This window comes from Staurois parvus, unplaced genomic scaffold (genome assembly GCF_062004578.1).
Source record: "Staurois parvus isolate SC_StPar_1 unplaced genomic scaffold, SC_StPar_1.0 ptg000897l, whole genome shotgun sequence".
Lineage (NCBI taxonomy): Eukaryota > Metazoa > Chordata > Amphibia > Anura > Ranidae > Staurois > Staurois parvus.
The window spans coordinates 976,538-994,447 of NW_028318693.1; the positions used below are offsets into that span (position 1 = coordinate 976,538).

Here is a 17,910-nt window from a genome sequence, read left to right on the forward strand (position 1 = left end):
TATTGAAATGATCTCTGGGGGAAACAAATGTTGTTGGATTGCAACAATGTATCAGGAAGAGCAGAAAAGAGAAACATATCTTAAGTAACAACAAAATCCTTCCCGTCTATGTGTGTAAAATATACTGACACCTATTAGGAGTGTTGAGCATTGCAGCCAATCCTCCCATCCCCCCAATATGCAGGTTAGTCCGTCCCGGATAGAGAGGAGCCGTGCTCTTGGGGGGGGGGGGGAGCGTTGCATGACAGCTGACATATTCATCAAAGGGGTGAAGTCTCCCAGGTGATGTATTTAACTCTTTATTATTATTAAATTTACAGTATTTATATAGCGCCAAAGGGTATGCTCAGCACTGTACAGTAGCAAGGGGGACAGAACATGAGACAAGACAGTAACAATACAATACACGAGGGTTCGAGGGCCCTGCTCTTTCGAGCTTACAATCTAGGATGGAGGGGAAGGTGGTACAGGAGGAGATGGCTGTGGGGGATGGAGTGGTGGGAGGAGTGGAGGAGGTTGTTAGGTGAGTTCAGGTGTTAGATGAGGTTGGGGTAGGCTTCCCTGAAGAGGAGGGTTTTCAGGGTGCGCCTGAAGGTGAGGAGGGTGGGTGACAGTCTGATGGATTGGGTTAGGGCGTTCCAGAGGATGGGGGAAGTCCTAGAGAAGTCCTGCAATCGGGCGTGGGAGGAGGAGACCAGGGAGCTAGAGAGTAGGAGGTTCTGTGAGGAGCGGAGGGCACGGGTAGGGTAGTATCTGGGTATCAGGTCAGTTATGTAGTTCGGGGTGGCATTGTGAATGGCTTTGTAGGTCAGAGTTAGCAGTTTGAATTTGATGCGTTGGGCAATCGGGAGCCAGTGAAGGGATTGGCAGAGGGGGGAGGCAGATGTGGAGCGGTTGGTGAGGTGGATGAGTCTAGCCGCTGAGTTTAGAATCGACAGGAGTGGGGATAGCATTTGTTTGGGTAAGCCAGTGAGAAGGGAATTGCAATAGTCCAGGTGTGAGATGATGAGGGAGTGTACGAGTTGTTTGGTGGTGTCTGGGGTGAGGAATGTGCGTATCTTGGAGATGTTGCGGAGGTGGAGCCTGCAAGATCTAGATAGCAGTTGGATGTGGGGTAGGAAGGAGAGGTATAGATGGAGAAGAGGAGGGGCCCGAGGACAGAGCCTTGGGGGACCCCGACAGAGAGGGGGAGGGAGGGGGAGGTGGTAGTGTTGTAGGTGACGCTGAAGGAGCGTTGGGAAAGGTAGGAGGAGAACCAGGAGAGAGCAGCGTCCCAGATGCCAAGGGAGTGCAGTTTGGCAAGGAGGAGATGGTGGTCAATAGTGTCGAAGGCCGCGGAGAGGTCGAGGAGCAGGAGGATAGAATAGTGGCCATTGGCTTTGGTGGTTAGCAGGTCGTTGGTGATTTTAAGTAGGGCAGTTTCGGTGCAGTGTAGGGGACGGAAGCCAGACTGTAGGGGGTTAAGGAGGTTGTTATCAGTGAGGTGGGTGCTTAGGCGATTGTAGGCCAGGCACTCAAGGAGCTTGGAGGTGAAAGGCAGCAGGGAGATGGGTCTAAGGTTGTTAAGGTTAGTGGGGTCCAGGGAGGGTTTTTTGAGTATGGGGGTGATGTGTGTGTGCTTTAGATGGGAGGGTGCAGGTGGAGAGGGAGAGATTGAAGATGTGGGTGAGGGAGCGAATAATGGAGGGGGGGGTGACTGGAGGAGCTGTGAGGGGATAGGGTTCAGGAGGCAGGTGGTGAGGCGGGCTTCAGTGAAGACCTTAGAGACCTCCTCAGGGGTAGCTGGGCTGAAGGAGCGGAGTGTTGGGGAGGTGATGGTGATATTCTTTATGGTCATATTCTGGTGACAACTCAACATTTGGCAATATTCCTTTACTTTCCCTCTACCTGAGAACACTAAACAGGACAAAGACCGAAAATGGAGCGCAGAGAGCAGAAAGAATGCTGCAATCCTCATTGTCCAAAATGGGAAACCTTTCTTGTTTGTTATTTGTTTTTTGTATTTATTTTTCTGTACTTTAAAAAGTGTGCATTTTCAATCTTGCCCTCAATGCCACATGAAAACAAACACAACAAAACAATCTTATAGGTTAGTTTGGGGACGAAGGTGTGTGTATGTGTGTGTGTGTGTGGGGGGGGGGGGGTTAGTGTGTGTGTGTGGGGGTACATGTCTTCCCTGTGACTTCTAGGGCACTAGGCCATGGCTTATCTGGGGAGGGGATTGTATCCGGATTAGAATCATTGTAACAAGTGATTCCTGTCGGCGATACTTTGTTGTTTTCAGGTCCATCGTTTGGTGTATTCCCTTCTTGTCGGTGCAATTCTTTCTCCTTGGACTGAGGAGAAGGGAACACCCTGGAGGCTTTTACATGTTAGTACAAAGAAAAGAAGTGTCAGGGTCAGTAGACATGTGTTGGTCTTAGAGGAACCCCACCGCTCATTCCCCTCCAAATAGCCGACATTTCCTCTCCACATTCCCCACATGATAGACAAGAATGGGATTTGCAGCAAACTTCCTATTCCTGAAATGATCTCTCAGGGAATCCAAATGTGATGGATTGACTTCCATCACTGAAAGCATCAAATCCTATTGTAGATCCGAGGATTCCGAGCAAACCTCCCCCCTGAGCAGTCTATGGAGCTGTGGAGTGAAATGCGGCAATCAAGTCATTGGCAGGATTTGGCTCTCAATGTCCATTTGTGATGATGATCCAATAATGACACCTAGGCCATGACACGTGACACCCTGTAATGGGCGGAGCCCTTTGTATCTGTCCCAATGTCTGCCATGACATGACACAAGGATCTCCTGTGATCGGCCGATGTTTTTGTTCCCGGCTCCTTGTAGTCAGCTAGAGATGAGCCGAGTTGTGTATTAGAGGGAAATGTTTGGCGATCTCCCCTCTTCCCTCGTGTAATGTGAAGCGGATTGTAGTGGGGGATGGGAGCAGATTGTTTTGTGGGTAGAATGTGTCCCCCCAAGCAGGTAGAAGGCAGAATGGGCCCCCCACTCCGGAGGATGGTTGCGTTTGCAGCCTCTGTGTTCAGCCTCGTGAGCAGCTCCTGACAGCTGGAAGTGACCCCCGATAAGTGACAGTCCAGGGAGCAGATCGGCTCTCCGGTGCACATCGGACATCGTTCTATTTCGGATTAAAATCGGTTTTATATCTACCGGGAAACACAACGAGAGAGAGAAGATTCTCAGACTGTGGACTGACAGCCAGTGGGCGTGTGTGATGTGTAACCAATAGCAGGACAGAGTGGAGTTGTGTGACAACCAATCGCAGTGTTAGAAGGTCTGTATATAAGGCGGAGCGCCGTGTGATTTGTAATGAACTATTGTGGAAACATTTCCCGAGTCATGACGGAGACTGAGAGCGCCCCAGCCGCCGCTCCTCCAGCGGAGGCCGCCGCCAAGAAGAAGCCGGCTAAGAAGGCGGCAGCCGGAGGAGGAGCCAAGAAAGGCATCAAGAAGGCGTCCGGTCCCGGCGTGTCCGAGCTCCTCGTCCAAGCCGTGTCCGCTTCCAAGGAGCGCAGCGGGGTGTCCCTGGCCGCCCTGAAGAAGGTCCTGTCCGCCGGAGGATACGATGTGGACAAGAACAAGAGCCGCCTGAAGATCGCCCTCAAGGCGCTGGTGACTAAGGGGAGCCTCGTCCAGGTCAAAGGCCATGGGGCCTCCGGATCGTTCAAGATCAACAAGCAGCCCGACGGCGCCAAGGCGAAGCCCAAGAGACCGGCCGCTAAGACGAGCAACAAGAAGCCATCGGCTGCGGCCAAGCCCAAGAAACCGGCCGCCAAGTCCCCCAAGAAGAAGGCGGCCAGCAAAGCCCCCACCGCAGCCAAGAGCCCCAAGAAGAAGCCGGCCGCCAAGAGACCAGCAAAGGCTGCAGCCAAGAAGGTGACCAAGAGCCCCAAGAAGAGCAAAGCTGCAGCCAAGCCGAAAAAAGGCGCCAAGAGTCCCGCTAAGGCCAAGCCGGCAGCTAAGAAGGCGGCTAAGCCCAAGAAGGCCGCTCCGAAGAAGAAATAATGGGCGGCGACCTCCTTCATCTCCACCCCCCAAAGGCTCTTCTCAGAGCCCCCCACCTCCCCCCAACAGGGCTCTCCATACATACACCGACCACGAGCCGCATTCTCCCTCCTCCAGTCTCCATCCTCCTCGCATTGTACACTTGTCCCTTATAGGTCATCCAATGATTCCTCCAATCCTACAAATGATTACTGGTTGGCCAAAGGAGAGATCCCTCCCGATACATTTCACAGGCCCGACCCCCTCCACACTCACCGACATCGGTAATGCGCATTGGAGATCTGTAATTTCCTGCACACTGTCTGGGATGGGGGAGGGGTAACAATGAACATTTCCCGCACAGTCTGTGCAATAGGGTGAGGGGTAACAATGAACATTTCCCGCACACTGTGGGATGGGGGGGAGGGGTAACAATGAACATTTCCCGATCCTTCTACAATGAATTCCCAGCCTTCATTATTATTGCGGCCATTGTGGAAGTTGTACGGAAACGCCATGTAATGATCGGGGACACATCATCCTCTGGACGGGATCTAATGATCGCACGGAGAACATCGTGTTGTGCGGACAATGGACTCCTTCCTATGGATGGATCGCCTCTACAACACAATACAACACGGGGAGCGGCTTCCAGGTGCCATTTGGAGGAAAACAACCGATCTTCGGGCTCTGCGAGTCTCCGGGGAAGATCCGCTACAGTCTGCTATTGGCTGACAGATAAAACGTCGGATGTTCTGATTGGTGGAAAGGAACATTTCTAATGTCCCGCCAAAATGTCACCTGTTCTAGTTGCAGCAATGATTACCCCCCCAGATGATCGATAGGGAATCGTGAGACAGAAAATGTTTCAGGGAGTTTCCAGATTCTCCAGAATGATTAATTGTATTTTCCATAGAACCAGCCGGGGCGGCACACGGAGAGCAGAAGGAAGAATCCTCCCGGTGTGTCCGCGTGTGCCGCCCCGGCAGAGCGATGTGATCTGTGATGAGCCCGATGTAGTATCGGAGGAGGTAATAGAGGACATGACTGACCCCCCCATAGTGACATCTCCGTGTGGAAGGGGCCCATTCGGATGGATCTCATTGTATGTCTCACATTCCATGTCTAGTTATGAGTTGTAGAAACGAATAAAACCAGTAAAGGAATGGCGGTCCCGGGGCGCCGAGAGGAGGAATTGTCCGATAACTTGTATTATAGATTCCTGTCTATCCTATTCATTGTAGCTCGGTAGTGTAGAGCTCTGTGTGGGGGGAGGTTGTGGCTCTGAGAAGAGCCGTTGGTTGGCGGGTTGTGTGGAATGTCTGTTGCGGGGGGTCTAGGCCCTCTCTCCGCGGATGCGGCGTGCCAGCTGGATGTCTTTGGGCATGATGGTGACCCTCTTGGCGTGGATAGCGCAGAGGTTGGTGTCCTCGAAGAGTCCGACGAGATAAGCCTCTGCGGCCTCCTGCAGAGCCATGACGGCGGAGCTCTGGAAGCGCAGGTCGGTCTTGAAGTCCTGGGCGATCTCTCGGACGAGGCGCTGGAAGGGCAGCTTGCGGATGAGCAGCTCGGTGGATTTCTGGTAGCGGCGGATCTCTCGGAGAGCCACGGTGCCGGGTCTGTAACGGTGAGGCTTCTTCACTCCGCCGGTGGCCGGGGCGCTCTTGCGGGCGGCTTTGGTGGCCAGCTGCTTGCGGGGAGCTTTCCCTCCGGTGGACTTACGGGCGGTCTGCTTGGTACGAGCCATCTCTACTCCTCTCTTGCCGGGAACTGCGACTGTAATGCGCCTCCGCGCTGCAGAGCTTTTTATACACATCCCTGCCCTCTGATTGGACAGTGAACGCACACCTCTTCCTCCTCAATGGTTAACTTAAAAAGCGCCATTTTGAAATGCCCGCCTAGATCTGCTCGTTCCATTGTTAGAAGAGCCCGCGCTTTGTTCTCACATGCGCAGTGAAGTCTCCGCCCATCACACAATGCTCGGAGATCGCCGATGTCCTTCGAAGGGGATTTCTATCAGATGATACAGTGTGGGCGGGGCTTCCACACTGACCAGCTGTTGTCTGTTCTCCAAATACACAGCCCAGCGATCAGTCTCAGTGGGAGCCGCGCATGCTCACTTCCTATTGGTCTCGGTATAGATCTGACTTATAAAGAACACTTTCTAGAAGCCCCGAATGTCTTCATCTATATTGGGGATCGGGGGGATTGTGGGGGTCCTCCTAGTAATCAATGAGTCCCTCACTGTTCTCTGTGGATGAAGGTCCCATCTCCATTATAGAGCCCATAGGATCACTGCCACTGCAATCTTCTCCATGTTATGGGGACTCAATGACACCATACACGTGATTGGAGGAAGTCTGGCAGGATGTGTACTCCCACCTTCTACATCATGAATGAGGTGCTTGTGGCAGAACTAATAGAGGACATCGCTGTCTTAGTCTGCTACACCAATCATTCTAAATCAGGGTGCCCAAGTATCCTGGGGTGCCTTGAGGCTTCTTCAGGGGTGACTTTGCAAAATGTCTGCAAATTATCCAAAACTTGTATACAAGCCAGCGGGTGGAACTAGCCTGCCTTTTAGTTACAGAAATCCGCAGATTTTCATTGTGCTCCATTATGGCCTTGCAGTCAGGAAAACCAATAACATCATTTATTTTTTATAACATCATTGATTGATAAGGAGGATGTCAGCTGCCTGCACATCATCCTAGTTTGACCCTCCCCCGCCTCTCTCCATCAGTGCTGAAGTCCCATTAGCTCAGTGATGGCGAAAAACTGAGGGAGAAGAGAAACATTGGAATACTAGTCGGTACCAGTGTGCACAAGTGTATTTGCTTTGGAAGAATAAATCACCTGTAATGTGGGGTGTTCTACATGTGTGGGTGTTGCTGTGTTATATAAAACTGATTGAATAGTTTTTCACATTTTAGAATGGGGTGCCTCGGGACTGTCCATAATTTTGAAGGGGTCTTTGACTGAAAAAAGGTTGAGAAACATTGTGCTAGACATGAAGGGATCCGACAGTTCTGTGTACAATCAGTGACTTTATATGTCATACCAGGGGCGGACTGACAACTCATAGGGCCCCCGGGCAATAAGATCATGGGGCCCCTGTGTCCTCGCCAACACCCAAAAAAGCCTATGAAAAAGCCAATGAAAGGTACCAGGGGCATCTCATGGGGCCCCCTACTGACCCCGGGCCCTCGGGCAGTGCCCGAGTGTTCGAATGGTCAGTCCGTCCTTTTGTCATACACAATTGGTCACAAACTGCAGAGGTCTTCTACCTGTGATAGGAATGGGAGGATGGATGGGGGGGGGGTTCTTAGTAGAGCCTGTAGGAGAATACTGTATATTAGGATGGAGAGGCTGTCAGGGTTACTTGGGTACCCCAGCATTCACCTCCTCAGTGGGCCGGGATCTGATGGTTTTGTGTGTTCAGGGTCCCTTACGTTGGGTGTTTGATTTCTCCAATCTGCTCCTGGAAGAAGTTTCTTTCCACAATATAATGCACGGAGATTCCAATGACCAGGATGAATATTTATCTTACTCCAGCCAATGTCTGGGAGGAGGCGCCCAGCCCCCACATCTTTTTTGGGTGTGGTTTGAGTGTGGGCAAGGACACAGGGGCCCCTTGATTTCCTATTGTCTGGGGGCCCCATGAGTTGTCAGTCCGCCCCTGGGGAGTGTCACCGCACTGGGTGACACCAACCCTAGGGACGCCTCTGCTCGGGACTGTCCATAATTTTAAAGGGTGCCTTGAGTGAAAAAAGGTTGAGAAACATTGTGCTAGACATAAAGGGATCTGACAGTTCTGTGTGCAATCAGTGACTTTACAATGTCATACACCAGGGGTGGGTAACTGTAGCCCTCCAGCTGTTGTAGAACTACAAGTCCCATGAGGCATTGCAAAACTGACAGTTACAAGATTGACTCCCAAAGGCAGAGGCATGATGGGACTTGTAGTTCATCAACAGCTGGAGAGCCACAGTTGCCCGCCCCGTCACACAGAATTGGTCACAAACTCCAGAGATCTTCTACCTGTGATAGGAGGATGGATGGGTGTGTGTTGGGGGGGGGGGGGGGGGGTCTTAGAAGAGCCTGTAGGAGAATACTGTATATTAGGATGGAGAGGCTGTCAGGGTTACTTGGGTACCCCAGCATTCACCCCCTCAGTGGGCCGGGATCTGATGGTTTTGTGTGTTCAGGGTTCCTTACGTTGGGTGTTTGATTTCTCCCATCTGCTCCTGGAAGAAGTTTATTTCCACAATATAATGCACGGAGATTCCAATGACCAGGATGAATATTTATCTTACTCCAGCCAATGTCTGGGAGGAGGCGCCCAGCCCCCACATCTCCATACACAGAGCCTGACATACATTGATGGGGGGAGGATTGTATGTTATCATTTATTGATGTGACTTTATCTCCTAGATTGTAAGCTCCAAAGAGCAGGGCCCTAGAACCCCTCATGTATTGTATTGTTACTGTATTGTCTCATGTTCTGTCCCCCACTATACTGTACAGCGCTGAGCAAACCTTTTGGCGCTATATAAATACTGTATAATAATAATAGAACAATGTGATCTCATGACAGGGACGGATCTTCATTGTCCTCCATCCTTTACTTCTGATACATTTCTTCTGGAGATCAATATATACCAAACAATCATCTTCCCGACTCTCGGAGGAACGCGGATCTCATCATCACCTTCTTCAGTCATCAGAAGAAATCAGAAATGTTACAATTTGAAGGAATCTCCCGGATCTGTGATTGGCTCAACATTCAAATTCCTGCATTCAAATTTCCCGCCGGAATTCTATGGAATCTTCTTCGATCCTCCAACCCGACACACTGAAAATACCGACATTAACCCCCCTTCTTCCGGAGAACATCGATCATCGGCCCCTTCATCTCGGGCAGTTTAATGGACCAAGAATAGGAAATCCGTTGGACATCTTCATGTCAGATCGGTTCCGGCTTCGATTTGTAATTCAGAATACAGAATCCGCCCCGCTATAGAGATCAATGGAGAGTCTACGGAACAAATATTTTCTGGGCTGAAGACGGAGACAGATCTCAGGATACATTTATTTGGACTACAAATCAGGTTGTTATTATTGGCTGGTGAAGGGAACGCTCACAACTGTGATTGGCTCAGATTTCAAATATCTGCTTTCAAATTTGCCCGCCAGAATGGTGTAGATCGTTACAGTTAAACGTTCATAATTATTATACCGCCAAATCCGACCCGGAGAACAAAGGAGATCATCAGATGAGACGTTTCTGCGAGAAATATCAACACTTTAATTCCAAGCAGATTCATCGATCATTCCGGAATGACTACGAATGTATTCTGATGATTACTGAATCATGTAAACACTTCTGTAGGTTCTATTTATTCCAAGTCCTCAAGTCCAGGATCCCCCACTGCTATATATAGAACATGATAGGGAGATGATTTATATTGTAGATCTCCTCCTCTCTATATGATGGGAAATAAAGTATTGTACATTTCATGATCAGATCTGTACATGTTCATGTCACTGACCGATAGTGATCCTGACACTGCCAGATAAATATATACAATACATTCATACAGCAAATATTTCATGTCTGGACAATAATAGAGATAGATAAAGCAAATAAACAGTCCTTTTACCTCTTTGTATCTGGAAATCAACAAAATGTTTACAAGGTTCAAAGTCAAAGAAATTCTCTGCAGAATATGAAATTGCTGTGACCCGTCCCGTTCTGCTAGGACTTATAAACAGGAAAATAGGATATCGTTTTTTTTTCCTTTTCACAAAAATATTTAAAAAAACATGAAATTAATAAACACAGTAATCAGTGATTGTAGTCTCAGTTATGAAATGTGAAAGATGAATGTTTTCGGTGTAATTTTCGAGGACTAAATAGAAGACCATTGAGAAGGAGGAATATAAGTGCCTTCTAGAGATGTATTGTTTTTGCCTCAGTTTCTGACACCATATACACGAAGAACATTGTATTGTGTGTAAAGAATGGGTGTGACTCCGCCTCTTCCCAGGAAGGTTCCCATCAGGTCCGCTCTGGCTGTATAAAAGGAAGGCGGGCCCAGCCCAGAGCTCAGTCGGTGATTGCAGCAGAGAAGAATCGTCATGTCTGGTCGCGGTAAAGGAGGGAAGGGTCTGGGGAAAGGCGGCGCCAAGCGCCACAGGAAGGTGCTCCGGGACAACATCCAGGGCATCACCAAACCCGCCATCCGACGTTTGGCCCGCAGAGGGGGAGTCAAGCGCATCTCCGGCCTCATCTATGAGGAGACCCGCGGAGTGCTGAAAGTCTTCCTGGAGAATGTCATCCGCGATGCCGTCACCTACACCGAGCACGCCAAGAGGAAGACCGTCACCGCCATGGATGTAGTCTATGCTCTCAAACGGCAGGGACGCACTCTCTACGGATTCGGAGGATAAATTCTCATAACCCCCCCCACAAAGGCCCTTCTCAGGGCCGCCCACCTTCTCATACAAAGGGCTATTGATAGAAACATCGAGATCATCAATCTCGGGGAATATTTAGAAACTCAAACATTCTTTTCATTGTACATATTTATTTGGCAGTGTTAGGAGTTATTTCTACGAATCATTTCATCAATATTCTAGATGTGAGATCTGTAACAGCTGCAAGTCTTTAATAGATCTGATATTGAAAGGATTCAGTAACCAGAATCCAGTTGTAGACTTTCATTCCAAGCAGATTTATCGGTTAGTCAGGGAAGTGGTGTTCGCCGATAAATGTCTCATAGTTCTCCGACTCGGATTTGGCGGTGTAATCGGGCTGAATATTTCTCTGAAACGATCTACACAACTCCGGCGGCAGAATTTGAAATCTGAGCCAATCACAGCTGTGGGCGTTTTCTCCGTCGGCCAGTAATGCTTTTCTTACGAGTAAAAAAAAAAATATCGTGCAGGGAATTCAACAAAATCAGTAAACTAAGAACTCCATCTTGTCGGGTTTTGAGTACAAATAAAACATTTCAAATGAATATCTGCAATGCTCGGAATGAATGGAAGGATTGATCGATCTTCCCAGATACAATCTGCATCCATTGGCCATTTTAACGGTCCATAGAACTCCGGCGGGAAAGTGGCATTTAGACAATTGAAGCAATGAAAGGTTATTCATTCAGATAAGTGGTAGGAAACTATTTGATCGGACATTTTTAGAAAAGTTTTGAAAACCGATTATCAGCTACAAATAACCCGCCCAATCCCGGGGCGCCGAGAGATCACTTTCTCCGCAGAAAGTTCAACATAGAAATCCTTCCCGGCGTCCAAACGTCTTTCTATGGAGAAGCAGAGATGACACCCGGATGTAGAGGAGACTTACTGTCCGGACGGCGGGAAGGATTTCCAACTTTTCGAATTGTCATTACAAACACGTGACAGCTTCCATCCCAGAACGTCCTTTACTAATCCGACATCTACAGAGCAGGACGGAGGGAAGAAGTCGCCGACTTTCCTCCTCCACCCCCCCCCCAGACACTGAGAATCCCATAGAAGCGGGAGATAGAGAGGAGTGTGGGATTGGTGTCCATAGAAGCCGTATGTCCGCCCTTTGTATGGAGATGTGGGGGGCTCTGAGAAGAGCCGTTGTGTTGGCGGATAGAAGGGAATCCTGTGGGGGGATTACTTGCTCTTGGCGGCCTTGTGGCTCTCGGTCTTCTTGGGCAGCAGCACGGCCTGGATGTTGGGCAGGACTCCTCCCTGGGCGATGGTGACGCCGCCCAGCAGCTTGTTGAGCTCCTCGTCGTTGCGGACAGCCAGCTGGAGGTGTCGGGGGATGATGCGGGTCTTCTTGTTGTCTCGGGCGGCGTTGCCGGCCAGCTCCAGGATCTCAGCCGTCAGATACTCCAGGACGGCGGCCAGATAGACGGGAGCTCCGGCCCCGACCCGCTCGGCATAGTTGCCCTTCCGGAGCAGGCGGTGAACACGACCGACGGGGAACTGCAGACCGGCCCGGGACGATCGGGTCTTGGCCTTAGCCCGAGCTTTGCCTCCTTGTTTGCCGCGACCAGACATGACTGGATGACTGACGAATCACACACAGATAGGGCCCAGCAGCCGCTTCCTCTCCTTTATACACTCCGTGCTCTGACGTCACACGCTGGGATTGGTTGCTTTTCAATACAGCCAATAGCATTCAGATTTGTTTCTACGCCAATCTGTAACTGAGAAAAGAAAGCATGACCTCACTCTCTCTCACCTGACCAAGTCCTCCAATAGAAGAGTGAGGAGGGATGAGGCTCCTTTGCATAGGCCGCCTATAAAAGCAGCACATGAGGGCGGCTCCAGCACACTTTCCCCGCAGCCAGCCAAGCAGTGGTGAACCCTGATCATGCCTGAACCAGCCAAGTCTGCGCCGGCGGCCAAGAAGGGCTCCAAGAAAGCCGTGACCAAGACTCAGAAGAAGGACGGCAAGAAGCGGAGGAAGACTAGGAAGGAGAGTTATGCCATCTACGTGTACAAGGTGCTCAAGCAGGTCCACCCCGACACCGGCATCTCGTCCAAGGCCATGAGCATCATGAACTCCTTCGTCAATGACATCTTCGAGCGCATCGCCGGCGAAGCTTCCCGCCTGGCTCATTACAACAAGCGCTCCACCATCACCTCCCGGGAGATCCAGACCGCCGTCCGCCTCCTCCTGCCCGGAGAGCTGGCCAAGCACGCCGTCTCCGAGGGCACCAAGGCCGTCACCAAGTACACCAGCGCCAAGTAATCCCCCCGCCCCCCGGGGCCCCATCATCCCAACAAGGACACAAAGGCTCTTCTAAGAGCCGCCCACCATTCCAATCACTGAGCTGTCATCACATTGTATTGCCGCTAGAGGTCCCCCACACGTCACACTTACACGGGGTTTCTAGATTTGTTCTCGCTATCAGAATACCAGCCAGCCTTCTAGATCCCATTTATTGTGGAATTCCTGATTGTTCCATTTGGAGGATTTCATTTTGTCTTCTAGTGGATCCAGAAACAACCCGCATTGTAGATCTTCCCCGATCCCCGGACAGAAGGCAGAGATTTGCCCCCATTAGCTATCAGCGTTCCGTTCTTTCACAAATGTTCGTGAAGCGGCCTGCATGCCTCGGGGTTTGATGGGAACACCGGAACCCAATGATATGGAGGGCCGGCCCAATACTACTGGTAATATAGTGTGTATCTATATTTCTTTTTCATTGGAGTATTAGGTGAATTTCAAGTGCATCAGATTAATACACAGAATGGAGAGTCACAAATTGTAATACGGATATCATAAATGGAGGGGAGGTGTAATTGGGCCGATTAATCCCCCCCCCCTTACTTTGTCATCAAATTTACTGAATTATGGACATAAATAGTCCTCTCTCGGAGATTGCAATTCTTACATTGAGAAGAAATTCGAATCTTGACTTGTAAATATCTTTCATATCAATGTTTTCTCATCTGGCCGTAAGGAGCTCCCAGAGAGATCGGGATATTCTACTAACAAAGAACCTGCAGATCTTGGCGGGAAATTACAAACAATATTCCGATCAGAAGAAAATATAAGATATCAATACAATGTTTGTTACAAATAAACTCGTAAATGTGAAATGAATGGGATGAATTGCTGCAGACTAGATGTCCGCCTCCTCACATCCTGAGCGATAGATTGTCATTGTGCCATCAAAGTCCACACTGTCCTCGCCGGGATCTGATTGTCCTTGGAAGTGGGATTCGGAGAGAAAAGGCAGAAATCACATTGTATCTCCTCCCAGATCCGCACACAAGTCATGTCTCTTGTCATCTCGCTCTTCTATAGACAATACATTGCAGCCCTTCTGACTGTCCCTGTTAGTCCACAATTGTGCTGGATGGACCGAGATGGGCGACAAACGTTCTGCTTCTTAGTCCCGAACAGAGGAATCATCGGATCCGTGAGATCGGAGGAGGATCTTCTGTCATCCCATTCACTGTATTATGGAGGAATCCAGTCCGATGTCAATGGATGTAATTGTTACATTGTACAGGGAGTCTCTGATCTCTGATTATTAGCAGATCTCTGATTAATCTTCTCTTCTTTGGTAGTAAGGAGAGCTCCGAGCATTGTATGATGTGGAGGAACTCCCCTCCCCCACCCCTGACACAGCGGGCTTCTCTACCTACAGAGATAACGTGCAGATCCTGGCGGGCTTTTTGAAAATCCCGCTCTTTTTATGTAAACCAATCATTAGAAGGGGCGTGACGTAGTTCTCCAATCAGAGGGCAGGGATGTGTATAAATAGCTCTGCAGAGCGGCTTCAATTCCTATTCCCAGCACAGATCTGAGAAGTAATGGCTCGTACCAAGCAGACCGCCCGTAAGTCCACCGGAGGGAAAGCTCCCCGCAAGCAGCTGGCCACCAAAGCCGCCCGCAAGAGCGCCCCGGCCACCGGCGGAGTGAAGAAGCCTCACCGCTACAGGCCCGGCACCGTGGCTCTCCGAGAGATCCGCCGCTACCAGAAATCCACCGAGCTGCTCATCCGCAAGCTGCCCTTCCAGCGCCTCGTCCGAGAGATCGCCCAGGACTTCAAGACCGACCTGCGCTTCCAGAGCTCCGCCGTCATGGCTCTGCAGGAGGCCGCAGAGGCTTATCTCGTCGGACTCTTCGAGGACACCAACCTCTGCGCCATCCACGCCAAGAGGGTCACCATCATGCCCAAAGACATCCAGCTGGCACGCCGCATCCGCGGAGAGAGGGCCTAGACCCCCCGCAACAGACATTCCACACAACCCGCCAACCAACGGCTCTTCTCAGAGCCACCACCTCCCCCCACACAGAGCTCTGTACCGGGACTTCTCCGCCTTTCCCCCTCATGGCGCCTTTTACAATTCAGCGCAATCTGGAGGCGCCATTACAACATGTAAAGAACCAAACCGGTTTACACAACGCGGCGCCGTCTGTACATGGGGGGCGCCCGATGGGGGAGGGGACTTGGGACTTTCTTTTTATTCTTCCAAAGCAAGTAGTTTCTGTTCTCCCTAAGTTGCCGGGTTTCTGCCTCGGCTAATGTGACCTCACTGCTGACAGGGGCAGGCAAGGATCCTGTGCAGGGGCCCCTTGTCCTTATCAATGACGTCATGGGTGGTTCTGTTACCAGCAGCTAGTAGGTTGGGGTAAACGCTGCTGTCTCATCTCCACCTTAAATGGTCTCCCTGCAATGCATTGACTTTCTGCAAATCTCAGGATAATTAGTCTATATCTATTTGTAGTGATTGATTCTCGCCTCCTTGTGCCTTTCTTTGATCAGAGAATCCTCCATAGTTTGACTTTGGCCGGTCTGGTTTAGATAAGCCCCTCCCCAAAAAAATTAATGTGATCCTTATCAATTCTTAATTGGGGCGGAGAAGAGTTGTTCATTTGATCATCTCCCTATAAATATAGACCAGTTTCTGGGGGAAGTCACAGATGGCTCTGTCCTGTGAGGGCATTTTCAGTTGAACACAACAGGATAACTAAAGCAGCAGGAAGAACTCTACTGCACACTGGATGGGCTGCAGGCAAATACCCTGGGAAACGTCTACAAGTCTAAGTCCCACTCCATGTACCTGTTTAATATGCCACCTCTACTCATATTACTATCCTTTACTCTCAAAATCTCCTTTCTTTATCCCTCTTCTCCACTTCAATTTATACATCTCACCCTCACTGCTACCATCTCCCTACTACTGCTCTCATCACCTCCTGATACTTTACTCACCAGCTGACCCAAACACCAGGACAGGAAGGCATGTGCCCTCATATACATCCCGCTCCCAACTTACTTTCCTCACCCTGCTTCTCTTAGCCTCTGGGGATATCTCCCCAAACCCTGGTCCCCCAGTATCTCACCCCCATACCAGGCACCCTCCTTCCTCCAGGAATAGCTGCAATCCACTCCAATTAATCTCAATCCCCGCGCTCCTAAAAATCACCCTCCCTTTTTCATGTGCGCTCTGGAATGCCCGCTCTGTCTGTAATAAGCTCACCTCTGTCCATGACCTTTGTGTCTCCCACTCCCTTAACCTACAAGCAATTACAGAAACCTGACTCCAAGCAGAAGACTCTGCTTCACCCCCAGCACTTTCCTATGGAGACCTTCTCTAGGCTCACTCACCCAGACCCAGTGGTATGAAAGGAGGTGGAGATGGTTTGCTTCTATCCCCACTGAGCACCTTTCAAGTCCTCCCTAACCCTCCCTCTCTATCCTCTTTCGAGACTCGCTGCTTTTGGCTGTTTTCTACCATTTCTCTGAGGATTGCAGTGATCCATCGGCCTCCTGGATTGGTGTCCCGCTTTCTTGATGACGTCTCTGCCTGGTTACTTTCTCTCCTCTGAAATACCCACTATCATTCTTAGAGATTTTAACATCCCCATTAATGTGAGCAACCCGACTACATCCCAACTCTTCAACCTAACCATCTTTTACCTTAACACAATGGACACAGTCCTCCACTCACTCTGATGGGAATACATTAGACCTTGTTTTCTCCCATCTTGGCACTCCCTACAAACTCACAAACACCCACTTTCCTCTCTCTGAAGATGAGGACACGGAAGGTGATGAGATTGTGATCAAACACCTATGCCTCTGAACAGCAAACAATTACCCGCAGAAACCTTCACAACTTAAACCCTTCTCTTTTCCACTCTGCATCTTACCGCCTCTGACAATCTCTCCCCTGCCCTGACCTGGCCACGGCTGTCTACAACAGTTCGCTTCCATCTGCACTAGACTCACTTGTTCCTCTAACAACACAAAGTATCAGGACCCGACCATTACATCCGTGGCAGACTGACCACACCAGAAATCTTAAGCGACATAGTTGTGCACTGGAGCGATTGTGGCATAAAACCAAATCTCAGCAAGCTTTCACCCTATATAAATCTGCTTTAACATACAATTCATCCCTCAATGCTGCCAATCAAACCTACTTTGTCACTCTTATTAATACCTTGTCCATCCAGTCCTCGACTCTTCTCTACTTTTAACTCTCTACTTTCTCCACCCAGTACCTCACTCACAAGATTGCAAATCATTTCAAACACAAGATTGATGCAATTTGTAGGGGCATCTCCACTACACAGACATCCATCCCACTTAGCATACCTTATACTAAACCTCCCTCAACACTTTCCTCTTTTGACCTTGCTACTACTGAAGAGGTCACTAAAGTTTTCTCAGAAGCCCGTCTCACTACCTGCCCCCTGGATCCTGTCCCTTCACAACTGCTACGGTCACCCTCTTACATCCTATGCTCTCTCACATCTTCAATCTCTATTCCTATCCAATGGTGCCTTCCCCTCCCCTCTAAAGCATGCACACATAACTCCCATATTTAAAAAGCCCTCCCTGGACCCCACCAACCTAAACAACTTAAGACCCATCTCCCTGCTGCCATTTACCTCTAAACTCTTAGAACGCTTAGTGAGGTAGGAGCTCAGGCAATTGTAGACTGACATCAAACTTCTTGACCATTTAGTCTGCCTTTCACTCACTACACTCCACTGAAACTGCCCAACTAAAACTCACTAATGATCTACTAACTGCTAAAACCAATGGCCACCACTCTGTACTCTTACTACTTAAAATCTCTGCGGCCTCTGATACTATTGACCATCTCCTCCTCAAAAAACTGCACTCTTTTGGCCTCTGAGACTCTGCTCTCTCCTGGTTCTCTTCCTACCTATTTCAGCACTCCTTCAGCGTTACCTATAACTCTGGCTCCTCTATTCCCTCAAACAGGGGCGGTCTGACAACTCATGGGGCCCCCGGGCAATAGGGGATCATGGGGGCCCTGTGTCCTTGCCCAAACTCAAAAAGCCTATGAAAAAGGTACCAGGGGCATCTCATGGGGCCCCTCTACTGACCCTGGGCCCTCAGGCA

The 17,910-nt window shown here is 49.8% G+C and overlaps 6 protein-coding genes across 6 annotated transcripts; 4 read left to right on the forward strand and 2 right to left on the reverse strand.

Moving 5' to 3' along the window:
- Positions 1 to 3,351: 3,351 nt before the first annotated feature.
- On the forward strand, positions 3,352 to 4,082 carry LOC149442275 (uncharacterized). The gene has a single exon (XM_089656242.1). It carries the CDS (start codon positions 3,362 to 3,364, stop codon positions 4,025 to 4,027), a length of 666 nt encoding a protein of 221 aa, XP_089512368.1. The 5' UTR covers positions 3,352 to 3,361; the 3' UTR covers positions 4,028 to 4,082.
- A 1,200-nt stretch (positions 4,083 to 5,282) lies between these two features.
- On the reverse strand, positions 5,283 to 5,768 carry LOC149442276 (histone H3). The gene has a single exon (XM_089656243.1). The coding sequence runs from the start codon at positions 5,751 to 5,753 to the stop codon at positions 5,343 to 5,345; it is 411 nt and encodes a 136-aa protein (XP_089512369.1). The 5' UTR covers positions 5,754 to 5,768; the 3' UTR covers positions 5,283 to 5,342.
- Positions 5,769 to 10,011: 4,243 nt separating this feature from the next.
- Positions 10,012 to 10,471, forward strand: LOC149442277 (histone H4). Its single transcript, XM_089656244.1, has one exon. The coding sequence runs from the start codon at positions 10,148 to 10,150 to the stop codon at positions 10,457 to 10,459; it is 312 nt and encodes a 103-aa protein (XP_089512370.1). The 5' UTR covers positions 10,012 to 10,147; the 3' UTR covers positions 10,460 to 10,471.
- A 1,145-nt stretch (positions 10,472 to 11,616) lies between these two features.
- LOC149442278 (histone H2A type 2-B) lies at positions 11,617 to 12,078 on the reverse strand. The gene has a single exon (XM_089656319.1). The coding sequence runs from the start codon at positions 12,065 to 12,067 to the stop codon at positions 11,675 to 11,677; it is 393 nt and encodes a 130-aa protein (XP_089512445.1). The 5' UTR covers positions 12,068 to 12,078; the 3' UTR covers positions 11,617 to 11,674.
- A 281-nt stretch (positions 12,079 to 12,359) lies between these two features.
- Positions 12,360 to 12,829, forward strand: LOC149442279 (histone H2B 1.1-like). Its single transcript, XM_089656245.1, has one exon. The coding sequence runs from the start codon at positions 12,384 to 12,386 to the stop codon at positions 12,762 to 12,764; it is 381 nt and encodes a 126-aa protein (XP_089512371.1). The 5' UTR covers positions 12,360 to 12,383; the 3' UTR covers positions 12,765 to 12,829.
- Positions 12,830 to 14,338: 1,509 nt separating this feature from the next.
- LOC149442280 (histone H3) lies at positions 14,339 to 14,749 on the forward strand. Its single transcript, XM_089656281.1, has one exon. It carries the CDS (start codon positions 14,339 to 14,341, stop codon positions 14,747 to 14,749), a length of 411 nt encoding a protein of 136 aa, XP_089512407.1.
- Positions 14,750 to 17,910: the final 3,161 nt, after the last annotated feature.

What these genes read in the sequence shown, in the direction of transcription:
- LOC149442275 (XM_089656242.1), top strand. Translation starts at nt 3,362, where the DNA reads ATGACGGAGACTGAGAGCGCCCCAGCCGCCGCTCCTCCAGCGGAGGCC.
- LOC149442276 (XM_089656243.1), bottom strand. Translation starts at nt 5,753, where the DNA reads ATGGCTCGTACCAAGCAGACCGCCCGTAAGTCCACCGGAGGGAAAGCT.
- LOC149442277 (XM_089656244.1), top strand. Translation starts at nt 10,148, where the DNA reads ATGTCTGGTCGCGGTAAAGGAGGGAAGGGTCTGGGGAAAGGCGGCGCC.
- LOC149442278 (XM_089656319.1), bottom strand. Translation starts at nt 12,067, where the DNA reads ATGTCTGGTCGCGGCAAACAAGGAGGCAAAGCTCGGGCTAAGGCCAAG.
- LOC149442279 (XM_089656245.1), top strand. Translation starts at nt 12,384, where the DNA reads ATGCCTGAACCAGCCAAGTCTGCGCCGGCGGCCAAGAAGGGCTCCAAG.
- LOC149442280 (XM_089656281.1), top strand. Translation starts at nt 14,339, where the DNA reads ATGGCTCGTACCAAGCAGACCGCCCGTAAGTCCACCGGAGGGAAAGCT.